At 43.3% G+C, this 12,807-nt stretch overlaps 1 protein-coding gene across 3 annotated transcripts in view; it reads left to right on the forward strand.

Annotated features, from left to right (window-relative positions):
- SIK3 (SIK family kinase 3) overlaps positions 1-12,807 on the forward strand; it is a 250,121-nt gene that overhangs the window by 177,040 nt on the left and 60,274 nt on the right. For all 3 annotated transcript variants that reach the window (XM_016188098.2, XM_060180000.1, XM_060180001.1), the window contains exons 5-6: positions 11,960-12,084; positions 12,559-12,682. In XM_016188098.2, coding sequence (XP_016043584.2) covers positions 11,960-12,084; positions 12,559-12,682 — 249 coding nt within the window. The remainder of the gene's footprint in view (positions 1-11,959; positions 12,085-12,558; positions 12,683-12,807) is intronic.

The raw sequence follows: 12,807 nt of genomic DNA on the forward strand, positions 1-12,807 counted from the left end.
GCCCAACACAGAAAATCCATCATTTCCTTACTCTAGCTCATATTGCTGGAAGAGCCCCTCCTGTCTCTGGCATTTCCTAGTGTACTTCAGAACTACAGAGCATTTATTCTTCACCTTTGGTACATATGCTGAGTCTGTTCTCTTTTTTGCTTTAAGTTTCTGTAGGCTTTTTTGTTTTTGTTTTTGTTTTTGTTAACTGATACTTAAATTGTCACTATATATTTTTTTCTTTATATTGCATCAGCTTCTAGCCTAGTAATGCTCTTGTGAGCGAAGCTTTAGCTTATATATGATAGTGTAGTTTATTTTATTTCTATTCCCCCCATTCAGAATGATTCTGGGATGACATGAATTAGGACAGTATAGTACTTACTTATTCCTTAGGATGATGCTGGTTCTGGAAAGCTGAAAGAAGATAGTTACTGAATATAATATGACTATAAAGAAGTGTTTAGGCTCTGTCCATCCACTGGCTTGTTACATAGATTTAAATAATTAAGGCTATAATCAAGAAAAGTTATGTTTTAAGGAGTTTGGGGAGCGTTAAGGTTATTTCTCTAATAGTAACTACCTTTAATTTTATTTTAAAAATAATTATTTTAAGTTACATAGTACCCTCTAACTCAGTGAAATAACTGTGGCATGCAAGTTTCTTATGTGCTTGGATAAACAATAAAGTGTTGACTCATTGACTGTGGCCAGTCATATTAGTAAATGTCAAAAGGGAAAGAAAGATTTGCGGGCAGGGGTAGATAGCATAATGGTTATGCAGAGAGACTCTCATGCCTGAGGCTTCATAGTCCCGGGTTCAATCCCCTGCACCACTATAAGCCAGAGCTGAGCAGTGCTCTAGTAAAAAAAAAATATATATATATATATATATATATATATATAATAAATGGGGGCCTTGTGGTAGTGTAACAGGTTAAGCGCAGGTGGCACAAAGCACAAGGACTGGTGTAAGGATCCCAGTTCCAGCCCCCGGCTCCCCACCTGCAGGGGAGTCACTTCACAGGCAGTGAAGCAGGTCTGCAGGTGTTGACCTTTCTCTCCCCCCCTTGGTCTCCCCTCCTCTCTTGATTTTTCTCTGTCCTATCCAACAACAACAACAGCAATAATAACAATAATAGCAACAGCAACAATAAACAACAAGGACAACAAAAGGAAAAAAAATGGCCTGTAAGAGCAGTGGATTCATAGTCCAGACACCGAGCCCCATCGATAACCCTGGAGGCAAAATAATAATAATGTCCAAGAAGGATGACAGAGGACCTAGTGGGGGTTGTATTATTATATGGGAAACTGGGGAGTGTTATGCATGTACAAACTATTGTACTTACTGTTGAATGTAAAACATTAATTCCCCAATAAAGAAATAAAAATAAATTAATTAATATTTTAAAAGGGAAATATTTGCTGAAACCATGCCAACTCCCTATTATTTGGTTATTTTTAAGGTTATTTATTTTTTTAAAAAAATTTATATAGTTATTTATTTTTCCCATTTGTTGCCCTTGTTGTTTTTTATTGTTGTTATAGTTATTGTTGTTGTTATTGATGTCGTCATTTTAAGATAGGACAGAGAAAAATGGAAAAGGGTGGGGAAGACAGACGGGGAGAGAAAGACACCTGCAGACCTGTTTTACCGCCTGTGAAGCGACTCCCCTGCAGGTGGGGTACTGGGGGCTCAAACCAGGATCCTTACACCAGTCCTTGGGCTTTGCGCCATGAGTGCTCAACCTGCTGCGCTACCGCTCAACTCCCCTTAAGGTGTATTTTATTGAGAGAGAGAGAGAGACAGGCAGGCAGGCAGACAGACAGCCAGACAGAGACAGACAAGAGCACCATTCCTGTACATGTGGTGCCGGGGATCATATTAAAAGCCTCTGATTGCAAGCCCTGTGGTCTACCAGTTGAGCTGTTTCCCCAACTGTTCTCCACTTTGTTTTATTGTCACCAGGTTTATTCCTGGGGGTTGGGGCCTGGCATACAAATCACCAGTCCCCAGTAGCCTGCCTGCCTGCCTGCCTGCCTGCCTTCTTTTTCTCCTTCCTTCTTCCCTCCCTTCCTTCCTTCCTTCCTTCCCTCCCTCCCTCCCTCCCTCCCTCCCTCCCTCCCTCCCTCCCTCCCTCCCTCCCTTCCTTCCTTCCTTCCTTCCTTCCTTCCTTCCTTCCTTCCTTCCTATAAGACAGAAAATGAGGGAGTGGGGGCAATAGATAAGGGCAGAGGGGCACCTGCAGCTTGTGAAGCTCCTGCCTGCATATGGGAACCAGAGGCTTGATCCTTGGTCCTTGTGCATGGTGATGTGTGTGCTGCACTGGGTGTGCCACCACCTGGCCCCTCTAGTTCTTTTAAACTGGCCTTTTTTGGTTTTATTTTTCCTGTCTTCGGGACACCATGTTTCTGTTTGCTTTTATTTATCCAGTTTATCTTAACTTGAATATATTAAATGAAGAGTGCTATTGTAGACAAAGCCGAGATTTTTACTTTTTATTTTTTTATATTTTCCCCTTTGACCTTTTTTTTTCTTTTGTTGTTGTTGTTATTGATATTGTCGTTGTTGGATAGGACAGAGAGAAATGGAGAGAGGATGGGAAGACAGAGAAGGGGAGAGAAAGATAGACACCTACAGACCTGCTTCACCACTTGTGAAGCGACTCTCCTGCAGGTGGGGAGCCAGGGGCTTGAACCGGAATCCTTACAACAGTCCTTGCGCTTTGCGCCACATGTGCTTAACCTGCTGTGCTACTGCCCAACTCCCAGAATGTCTATTTCTTTGTAACTAATATGTCTTAGTCACTCAGGCAGCTATGATAATGTGCCCTGGACCTAGGTAGTGTATAAACAACAGAAATTTATTGCTAACAGTTTTGGTGTCGGGAAGTCTAAGATCAAAGCACCAACATGACTGCCTTCTGCCGAGGGCCCTCCTCTTGCTCTACAGCCAATACCTGCCATGTCTCGGTGTGTAGAATAAGAGATCTTTAGAAGGAGCCGGGTGGTAGTGCAGCAGGCTGAGCACACATGGCATGAAGTGCGAAGACTGGCATAAGGATCCCTGTTCGAGCCCCCAGCTCCCCACCTGCAAGGGGGTCACTTCATAGGCAGTGAAGCAGGTCTGCAGGTGTCTGTCTTTCTCTCTCTCTCCCCCTCTGTCTTCCCCTCCTCTCTGATTTCTCTCTGTCCTATCCAGCAATAACAGCAATAACAACAAGGGCAACAAAAACGGGTAAAATGGCCTCTTTAGAGTCTCTTTCAAAAAGCACGAATCTAATTTTGTGAGGACTCCACAAAATGATCTCATCACCTCCAAAGTGCCCCACCATCTAATAACATTAGAGTGGGCATTTGGATTTCAACAGATGAATTTGGGAGAGACTTATACACTCAGACCATAGCATAATGTATGCTGTCTTTTTTTCTTACTGTGAGCTGTTGAAAAAGTTATTTTACTAGTTTAAGAGTAATACTGACATTTTTTTAGATCTATTATTTTTATTTATATATTATTGGATAGAGACAGAAAAATTGAGAGGGAAGGGGGAGATAGAGAGAGACAGAAAGACACCTGGAGCACTGCTTCATCATTCGTGAAGCTTTCCCCCTACAGATGAGGACCAGAAGCTTGAACCCAGGTTCTTTTTTAATTAATTAATTAATTAATTAATTTTCCCTTTTGTTGCCTTTGTTGTTTTATTGTTGTAGTTATTATTGTTGTTATTGATGTCATTATTGTTGGATAAGACAGAGAGAGATGGAGAGAGGAGGGGAAGACGGGGGGATAGAAAGACACCTGCAGACCTGCTTCACCGCCTGTGAAGTGACTCCCCTGCAGGTGGGGAGCCGGGGGCTTGAACTGGGATCTTTACGCAGGTCCTTGCGCTTGGCACCACCTGTGCTTAACCCACTGCGCTACTGCCCGACTCCCGAACCCAGGTTCTTGCACACTGTAATGTGTGCATTTAACCACGTGCGCCACTGCCTGTCCCCAATACTGACATTTTTTAAGAATAAAACTTATACCTGATTAAAATTAACAATAGTAATTTTATTACAGTAGTATTACAATAGTAGTTTGAATATTGAACTATTTACTTCTTGTAAGTTGTACTTAGCTTCAACTGTAAACATTATCACTTTACATTAAGTTCTCATAATCTGCTGTTCTTCATCCAGGATTGTGAGTCTTCTCAAGAAAATTTAGGAGGGATCCCCAGTTCCTGCCCTCTGTGGTTTCTCTGAGTTCTCGAACCTATGTTCTCTTCTTGATATTTCCCTTTCCCTCTCTTACTCCCTCTAGTTCTGTGTTCTTAGATAATTAGTAAACAATTTGTACAATATTTCTTGAGTACTTTCTCTCCTGCCAGACCCTGTTCTAGACTCTGGGAAATAAGTGGTAAGGGAAGCAGTCTGACCCCTGTCCCCCTGAGACTGATGACAGTAGGATTTAGCTCCTAGTGGAATGGTCCCACGTGGCCAGAAATAGAAGTGTGTGATGGGGGTGGGGGGTGGTAGATCCCTTTTCCTTTGTTTATAGTAAACTGTTATGCATGCACACAGAAGCAGGTTTTGGCCATACACATACACTATAATGACTTGCAACAGACACCTGTGCAATTACAACTTAGATCAGAAAACAGATAATTTCATCATCCCAGACTGTAAACCCATTCCCCATCACAGCCCCGTCCTTTCCCCAGAGGTATCACTGGCTTGATTTTCATGTTAATCACTCAACTTGCTTAGCTTGGTTCTTTAAAATAGTTTCAGCACCTGTGTAAGACATCCCTCCAGGGGATGCCACTTAGAAGGCACTAATGTGCAGGGGCCTTTCCTTAATATAGCGTGCTTGTTTTTCAACTAGGAATGAATGGAATTAGGCTGAATATATTACTTAGGGTCTTATTTCACACAAAGCATTTGTAAGCTACCTGTGTTTACTCAGCTGTGGTTTATTCACATTTATTCCTACACAGTAATTCAGATATGACAACAAAAGCATAAGTGACAAAAGAAAGTCTACATTAGACTTCATCAAAAGTTGTAAACTTCTTTTTAAAAAATACTTTCAGGAGAGTAGAATACTCAATGATTTCACACATGAACACACACACACATATATATATATATATTATTTATTCCAAGATAGAGAAAAGGGAATTAAGAGGCATGGGGAGATAAAGAGGGAACAGAGACACCTGCAGCACTGATTCACTGCTCACAAAGCTGCCCTTGCTCGGTGTGGGGACTGGTGGCTTGTGCACTGTTGTGTGAGCATTCTACCAGGTACACCACCAAGCCAGCCCCATAGACTTATTTTTTGTTGTTGAGTTTTTCTTTTGATTAAAGAGAACTTATCTTTTTTGTACCCCCACCCCCAGTGGGATTCATGGTGTTGCTATACCCCATTGAGGTTTCCATAAATCCATGCTAAATGTGTGTGAGGGGATTGGAGGACCATAAGTGGGGCCTTAAAAATAAGGAGTGTAGGGGTCAGGCAGTGGTGCATCTGGGTTCAAGTCCCCATCTTCTATCATAGGGGGATGCATCATACGTGATGAAGCAGCGCTGCAAGACACTCTCTCCCCCCCCACTCCCTCTTTCCCTCCCTCACCTTCCTTCTCCTTTTTTCCCCTTTCAACTTCTGTCTCTTCTAAAAAAAAAAGGTCCCTAGGAATGGTGAATTTATTGTGCAGACACTGAGTCTCAGTGATAATCCTAGTAGTAATTAAAAAAAAAAAAAGTCTCTAATGAAAACTGTGAATTAAACCCAAAGTAAGGTGAACATTTCCACCAAATGGAAGTAGAGTTTTATGTTAGCCAATCTCCTTAGTACACAGACCACTATAAATTCAATTCAGTTCCACTGGTTGGATGGAAATAGTGTTTTCACAGTAACTCATGAAACTTAAGTTCTGAAAGCATTTCTTTCTGTGCTTTGCTGGCTTTTCTGATCCACGCCCATAAGGATTCTTCATTCCTTCTTACTAATTTTAAATTGTGGCTTATGTACACAATAGAATACTATTTGGCTGGTAAGAGTGATAAAGTCACCTCCTTCACCTCATGCATGAATGGTGCATGAAGGAATTCTGTTAAGTAAGATAAGCCTGGAAGAGGATAAATATGGAATCATTTTACTTATGGGCAGAACTTAAGAAACAAGAACAGGGGAATTGGGTAGTAATGCAGTGGGTTAAACACACGTGACGCAAAGCTCAAGGACCAGCGTAAGGATCCTGGTTTGAGCCCCCGGCTCCCCACCTGCAGGGGAATCACTTCACAAGCGGTGAAGCAGGTCTGCAGGTGTCTGTCTTTATCTCCCTCTCTGTCTTCCCCTCCTCTCTCCATTTCTCTCTTTCCTGTACAACAACAATGACATCAGTAACTATAACAATAAAACAAGGGCAACAAAAGGTAATAAATAAATAAATATTAAAGAGAAGGCGGTAGCACAGTGGTTCAGTGCAGGTGGCACAAGGACCGGCATAAGGATCCCGGTTCAAGCCCCCGGCTGCCCACTTGAAGGGAAATTGCTTCACAGGCAGTGAAGCAGGTTTGCAGGTGTCTTTCTCTCCCATTCTCTGTATCCCCCTCTTCTCTCCATTTCTCTCTGTCCTATCCAACAACGAAGACATCAATAACAACAACAATAATAAGTACAACAATAAAACAACAAGGGAACAAAAAAAGAAAATGAATAAATATAAAAAAAAGAAAGAAAGAGAAAGGAAGGAAGGAAGGAAGGAAGGAGAACAGGAAGGGGAAACCCAACGTTAGACTTGAACTGATTTGGTGTATTGCACCAAAGCAAAGGATTCTGGGAAGGAATACAGGGAGATGGGTGGGGGCAGAAGAGGGACTTTCAGGTCCTGGTACACAGTGGTGGACCTAGTTTGGGAATGAGGGTGTTTTGCAGATACCTGTCTTGGTGAGATAAGAAATTGTACCTGTGTGCCTGCAACTAACTAAACCATTAAGTTAAAAAAAAAAAAAGTTTTTCCCCAGAGTTTTTATTCATGAGATGTGTACTTCTTTCTGCTGTTCAAATGTGTAGATAACTCAAAACCAACCAAGAACCATAGTAAATTCTACCCCATGAGCACCTGCTCCCCACCTCTACATCTTACCACACGTCCCCACCGCACTGCCCTCACACTTCCCTAAACCACGCTCAAAACCCAAAATAGCCTAGGTTTTTAACTGCTTTTTTTTTTTGCTTCCAGCTTTCTTAAAATATGTATCAAAATGCCCCCAGTGATAAGCAGCCAAGAAAATGAGGAGGAGGAGGAGGTGTTCTTCCCATCCCACTTATTCAGCCCCTGAAGTGCTGATTAGGAATTGCATTCTCAAAACAAGTTCCAGCCTGGGTATTAATTAATAATCTCAGATTTCCCGCCACATCAGTGATTGAAAGGTTCAGAAAATTAGTCATGCTACAGCAGAATAGACAGTGAACTTGCCAGAATTGCTGCACAGTGGTCTTGCAGATGAATATTAATTTTTTAAAAAAATTTTATTTATAAAAAGGAAACACTGACAAAACCATAGGATAAAAGGGGTACAGCTGGGAGCTGTAGTGCAGCGGGTTAAGCGCATGTGGTGCGAAGCACAAGGACCGGCATAAGGATCCCAGTTCAAGCCCCCAGCTCCCCACCTGCAGGGGAGTCCCTTCACAGGCGGTGAAGCAGGTCTGCAGGTGTCTATCTTTCTCTCCCCCTCTCTGTCTTCCCCCTCCTCTCTCCGTTACTCTCTGTCCTATCCAACAACAGCATCAATAGCAACAACTACTACAACAATAAAACAATAAGGGCAACAAAAGGGAATAAATAAATAAATAAATAAATAATGGGGTACAGCTTCACACAATTCCCATCACCAGAACTCTGTATCCATACCCTCCCCTGATAGTAAATCTTATTAAGAAGCGTTGCAGGGAAGATTAGAGAGTAGTATGCGTTCAATGAGGTTGAATTTGCAGTAGTGTGTATATTAAAGAGAGAGGGTAGATGAGATTCTTGTCACTTTACTGCATTAAAGAAGTAATTAATAATTGCCCACCTCACCCCTGACTATTTTTTAAATATTTTTTCCCTTTTGTTGCCCTTGTTTTTTATTGTTCTTGTAGTCATTATTGTTGTTGTTACTGATGTTGTCATTGTTAGATAGGACAGAGAGGAATGGAGAGACAAGGGGAAGACAGAGAGGGGGAGAGAAAGACACCTGCAGACCTGCTTCACCACTTGTGAAGCGACTCCCCTGTAGGTGGGGAACCAGAGGTTTGAACCAGTATCCCTACACTGGTCCTTGCGCTTGGAACCACGTGCGCTTAACCCACCACACTACTGCCCGACTCCCAAGTATTATTTTTATTTATTATTTTTTTTGAAGGATTTGACTTAAAAACAAACAAAATTCTTAGCAGACTGAGAGAGGCAAATTTTGCTTACTTGTGCAATGCCTCATACTTATGAGTAAGAGCAAGATTACAAACGTAGAGGGTTTTTGCTTGGTTAGATATAGGAAGTAAGAGCAAGCAAGTAGGTGTTTTAGTTTTAGCTATTAGCGAAACGTCACTGCTGGCCATTAGGTGTGTTGAAGCCAGCTCTTTGGCTCTAATTAGCTATGGCAGCAAAGGTGCTTCCCCAGATGTAGCTACCAGGCCACAACCCTGTCAGTCATTCATTCTCAACAATCGTTTCTCCCACACATACCTCACAGCATTCTGAGCCTGTAGCCTTTGCTGAAGATGGTTCTCTTGTGCCACTAGGTTGTGCCTCCCCTTTGTATCAGAATGAAAGGTTACTTACTAACTGTAGATTGAGTGTTTGTAGTTTAAAATGAGAGGTCCTGTATGTTTTATGCCATATACTAGGGAAAAAAAATTGAATTGCTTGGTTTGAATCTGCTGCCTGCCTTGTTGCATTCCTACTGAAAAACCAAGCAAAACACTCCCATGATTCTCTCTTCTAGCCTTTAATGTTGAGCCACATCAGCACTAAAGTTATTATCACAGAATCTATCAGCATTTCTTGTCTGCACTATGCAAAAGAAGACCAGTCATGGAAGAGGACCTGGGAAAGGTCAAGGTTTATCTTTCTACATAATTCCCAAAGACATCTGCTTTGCTGAATGAACTAGGCTTTTAGTAACCTATTCATTTTTTTAAAAAAGATTTTATTTATTTATTAATGAGAAAGAACCAGACACCAGTCTGGTACATGTGCTGCCAGGGATTGAACTCAGGACCTCATACTTGAGAAACTAATGCTTTATCCATTCCTGGACCACACTAACAAACTATTCTTTTTTTTTTTTTTTCCTCCAGGGTAATTGCTGGGGCTTGTGCCTGTACTACAAATCCACTGTTCCTGGAGGCCATTTTTTTCCCCTTTTGTTGCCTTTGTTGTTTTATCATTGTTGTGGTTATTGTTATTGATATCATTGTTGTTGGATAGGACAGAGAGAAATAGAGAGAGGAGGGGAAGACAAAGAGGGGGAGAGAAAGATAGACACCTGTAGACCTGCTTCACCACTTATGAAGTGACTCCCCTGCAGGTGGAGAGCCAGGGGCTTGAACTTGGATCCTTATACTGGTCCTTGCACTTTACACCATGTGCACTTAACCCGCTGTGCTACCGCCCAACTCCCTAGCAACCTATTCTAAGGGAAAAACAAAATTTTATATATATATATATATATATATATATATATATATATATATATATATATCCATCCATCCATCCCTTTTTTCCCCCATCACTGGGACATTAACACTCACTCCAGGCTGACTTTTTCAGATAGAAGGAGACAGAGAGATGGAGAGGAAGAAACCATAGCACTGAAGTTTCCTTCAGTACAGTGGGGTCTGGGCTTGAACCTTACTTAGTCTTTCATATGGTAAAGCAGTGCACTAGCCAAGTGAGCTATGTTGGAGACTTGGGAAGTGGTGCAGTGTGTAGGGTACTGAGCTTGGAAGCATGAGTCCCTGAGTTCCAAGTCCTGGCATCCCAAGTGAGCTATCTTGCCAGACCTAAGAAAAATCCTAACCAAATTTAGTGCGCATCAAGTTTAACATACAAATTAAAATGGTTGGATTGAAAAAATTCAACCCCTGCCACCAATATAAGCCAAAGCTGAGCAGTGCTCTGGTTAAAATAAGAGCGAGGAATAAAGAAAGTTTCTGCTAGAGAAGAGTGTTAGGTTGTTTTAAGAAAATAGAAAAGTAGGGGCCGGGTGGTAGGTCAGTAGGTTAAGTGGTGTAAAGATCCCGGTTTGAGCCCCCAGCTCCCCCCCCCCCCCCGCAGAGGGATTGCTTCACAAGCAGTGAAGCAAGTCTGCAGGTGTCCGTCTTTCCCTCCTCTATCTTCCCCATCTCTCTCAATTTCTCTCTGTCCTATCCAACAATAACAACAGCAGTAACAAGAACAATGATAAACAACAAGGGCAGCAAAAGGGGAAAAAATAACCTCCAGGAGCAGTGGATTCATAGTGTAGGCACCAAGCCCCAGTGATAACCCTGGAGGCAAAAAAAAAAAAGTAGAAAAGTATTTATTTCTGGAGATACACACACACACACACACGCGCACACACACACACACACACACACACACACACACACACACACATCCAAAATAAAGGATTCTGACAGTGAGCCCTGACCTCTAAGCCCCCTTGATCACTTCATTAACTTTAGAGCCTTAGGAGGGAAAACTAGAAGGTGGAGACTCTAGGATATCTGGCCAGCTGCCAGTCAGTATGGAAAGACTCCAATAGCCAGGAGGCGGTGAGAGGATTAAGCCCAGTGAGTTTATTGCAGTTTAATTTAGTCGCCCTTCCTTGAGTCCCTGCTATGTGTAAAAACACTGTGGAGACTAAGAAATAAAACAGTATTCCTCCCTAGATAGTGCGAAGTGTAAACACATAAAGCATCTGAGCATAATATAAGACAGAGTTATAAGTGGGATGCTGAGCTATAAACAAAGAGCTCTGGAAGCACAGAGGAGGAGCCCACTGGCATGGTATGCGGCAGCAGAGATCAGCTAAGGCTTCCTATAGGAAGTAATATTTGACTGGGCCTTAAAAAATGAGTGCTGTCTCCAGCGTGGGAAGAAAAGGGAATGGTGTGGACTGAGGAAATGGTAACAGAAAGTCATGTAAACACAGGATGTGAATTTTCTGTCAGGCTGGATGGCTAGGGATAAATGGGAAAGGTAGGGTGGAGCTGGCTTTGGAAGGACCATAAATGACAATGCTAAGACATCGAGACTAGTCAGTAGACAGAAGGGAACCGCCAGGTGTTTCTGAGTGAAGAAGCAACACAGTGAGATGTGTGCATCTCAGCCGGTGGTGGGTGCTTTGTGCCACCTGCGCTTAAACCGCTGCACTACTGCCCGACCCCCCCACCTTTTAATATTTATTATTGGGTTGACACAGAGAAAAACTGAGAAGGGAGAGGAGATAGATTGGGAAAGAGACAGAGAGACACCTGCAGCCCTGCTTCACCACTCCTGAAGCTTCCCCCTGCAGGTGGGGACCAAGGGCTTGAGCCTGGATCCTTGTACATGGTAATATGTGCGCTTAACTGGGTGTGCGATGGCCTGGACCCCAATCAGTCTTTTTTCTTCTTAAAGGAACTAGCACCGCTCACCTCAGTCTAAGTTCTAGCAGAGTTGCTTCTGGAGGTACTGCCATGCACAAGCCCCATTTACTCTGTGTTAGCAGCTTACTCATATCCCTGTGTCATTATCTCCTTAAGCAGTTGGTCTTATATTTCCTCAGCCTTCTTCTTCTTCTCCTCCTACTCCTCCTCCTCCTCCTCCTCTTCCTTCTTCTTCTTCTTTTTTTTAACATCTGATATTCAGTCTTGAGGATGTAGAAGCATCTTTGTTCTAGTGACTAGAAAGTAGTGCTTTTCTAGATTTAACTAATCTGAGCCATGTCCATTTTACCTTTTCAGATTTTGGCTTCAGTAACCTCTTCACTCCCGGACAGCTGCTGAAGACCTGGTGTGGCAGCCCTCCATACGCTGCACCCGAACTCTTCGAAGGAAAGGAGTATGATGGGCCCAAAGTAGACATCTGGGTATGTGCCTGTTTCTCTGATGCCGGGCATTTGCTGACCTTCTCACCTGTCCTTCACAGGTCCACTTCTTCGGGCAGCCCTCCCACCAGCACTTGCTTAAGGATTGAGCCACAGATCTCAAAGTCCCCCTTTGCATCGGCAAAATCCAAACACCTCCCCTACCCCCACCCCGGCAAGCTCAGAAAGGGTGCTTTTTCCAAGAACTAAGATTCTTCCCACTGCTGCCACTTGTCCTCTCCCCTAAGGATGGGAGCTTAGAGGAAATCTAGGGCTGTCATCTAGTGTTTGGAGTGTTTGGAGGCACAGGGGAATGCTCACTCTTCTAAAGACCACTGGCCTTGACACATCCCCATGTTGTTGCTCAAAAAGAGAGGAGAGTGTTTGGTCCTTTGCCTCATAGTGGCTCAGTGTCACCCCCAGCAGGTGCTTCCTCCTGTGCGAGTAACCGTGCATGCTGTGTGTTCTGTGCTGCAGAGCCTCGGGGTCGTCCTCTACGTGCTGGTGTGCGGGGCCCTGCCATTTGACGGGAGTACGCTGCAGAACCTGCGGGCCCGAGTGCTGAGTGGGAAGTTCCGCATCCCATTCTTCATGTCCACAGGTAACAGTTTGCCGGCACCCAGCTCTGGCTAGGCCTGTGGGGAGCTTGGCCTGCCGAGATAGCCCAGGAATCCAACTTTGGCCGTGATTACTCCCTTCCTCAGCTCCCAGGTGCTGTGCTGGCAC

This window comes from Erinaceus europaeus, chromosome 20, assembly GCF_950295315.1.
Source record: "Erinaceus europaeus chromosome 20, mEriEur2.1, whole genome shotgun sequence".
NCBI lineage: Eukaryota > Metazoa > Chordata > Mammalia > Eulipotyphla > Erinaceidae > Erinaceus > Erinaceus europaeus.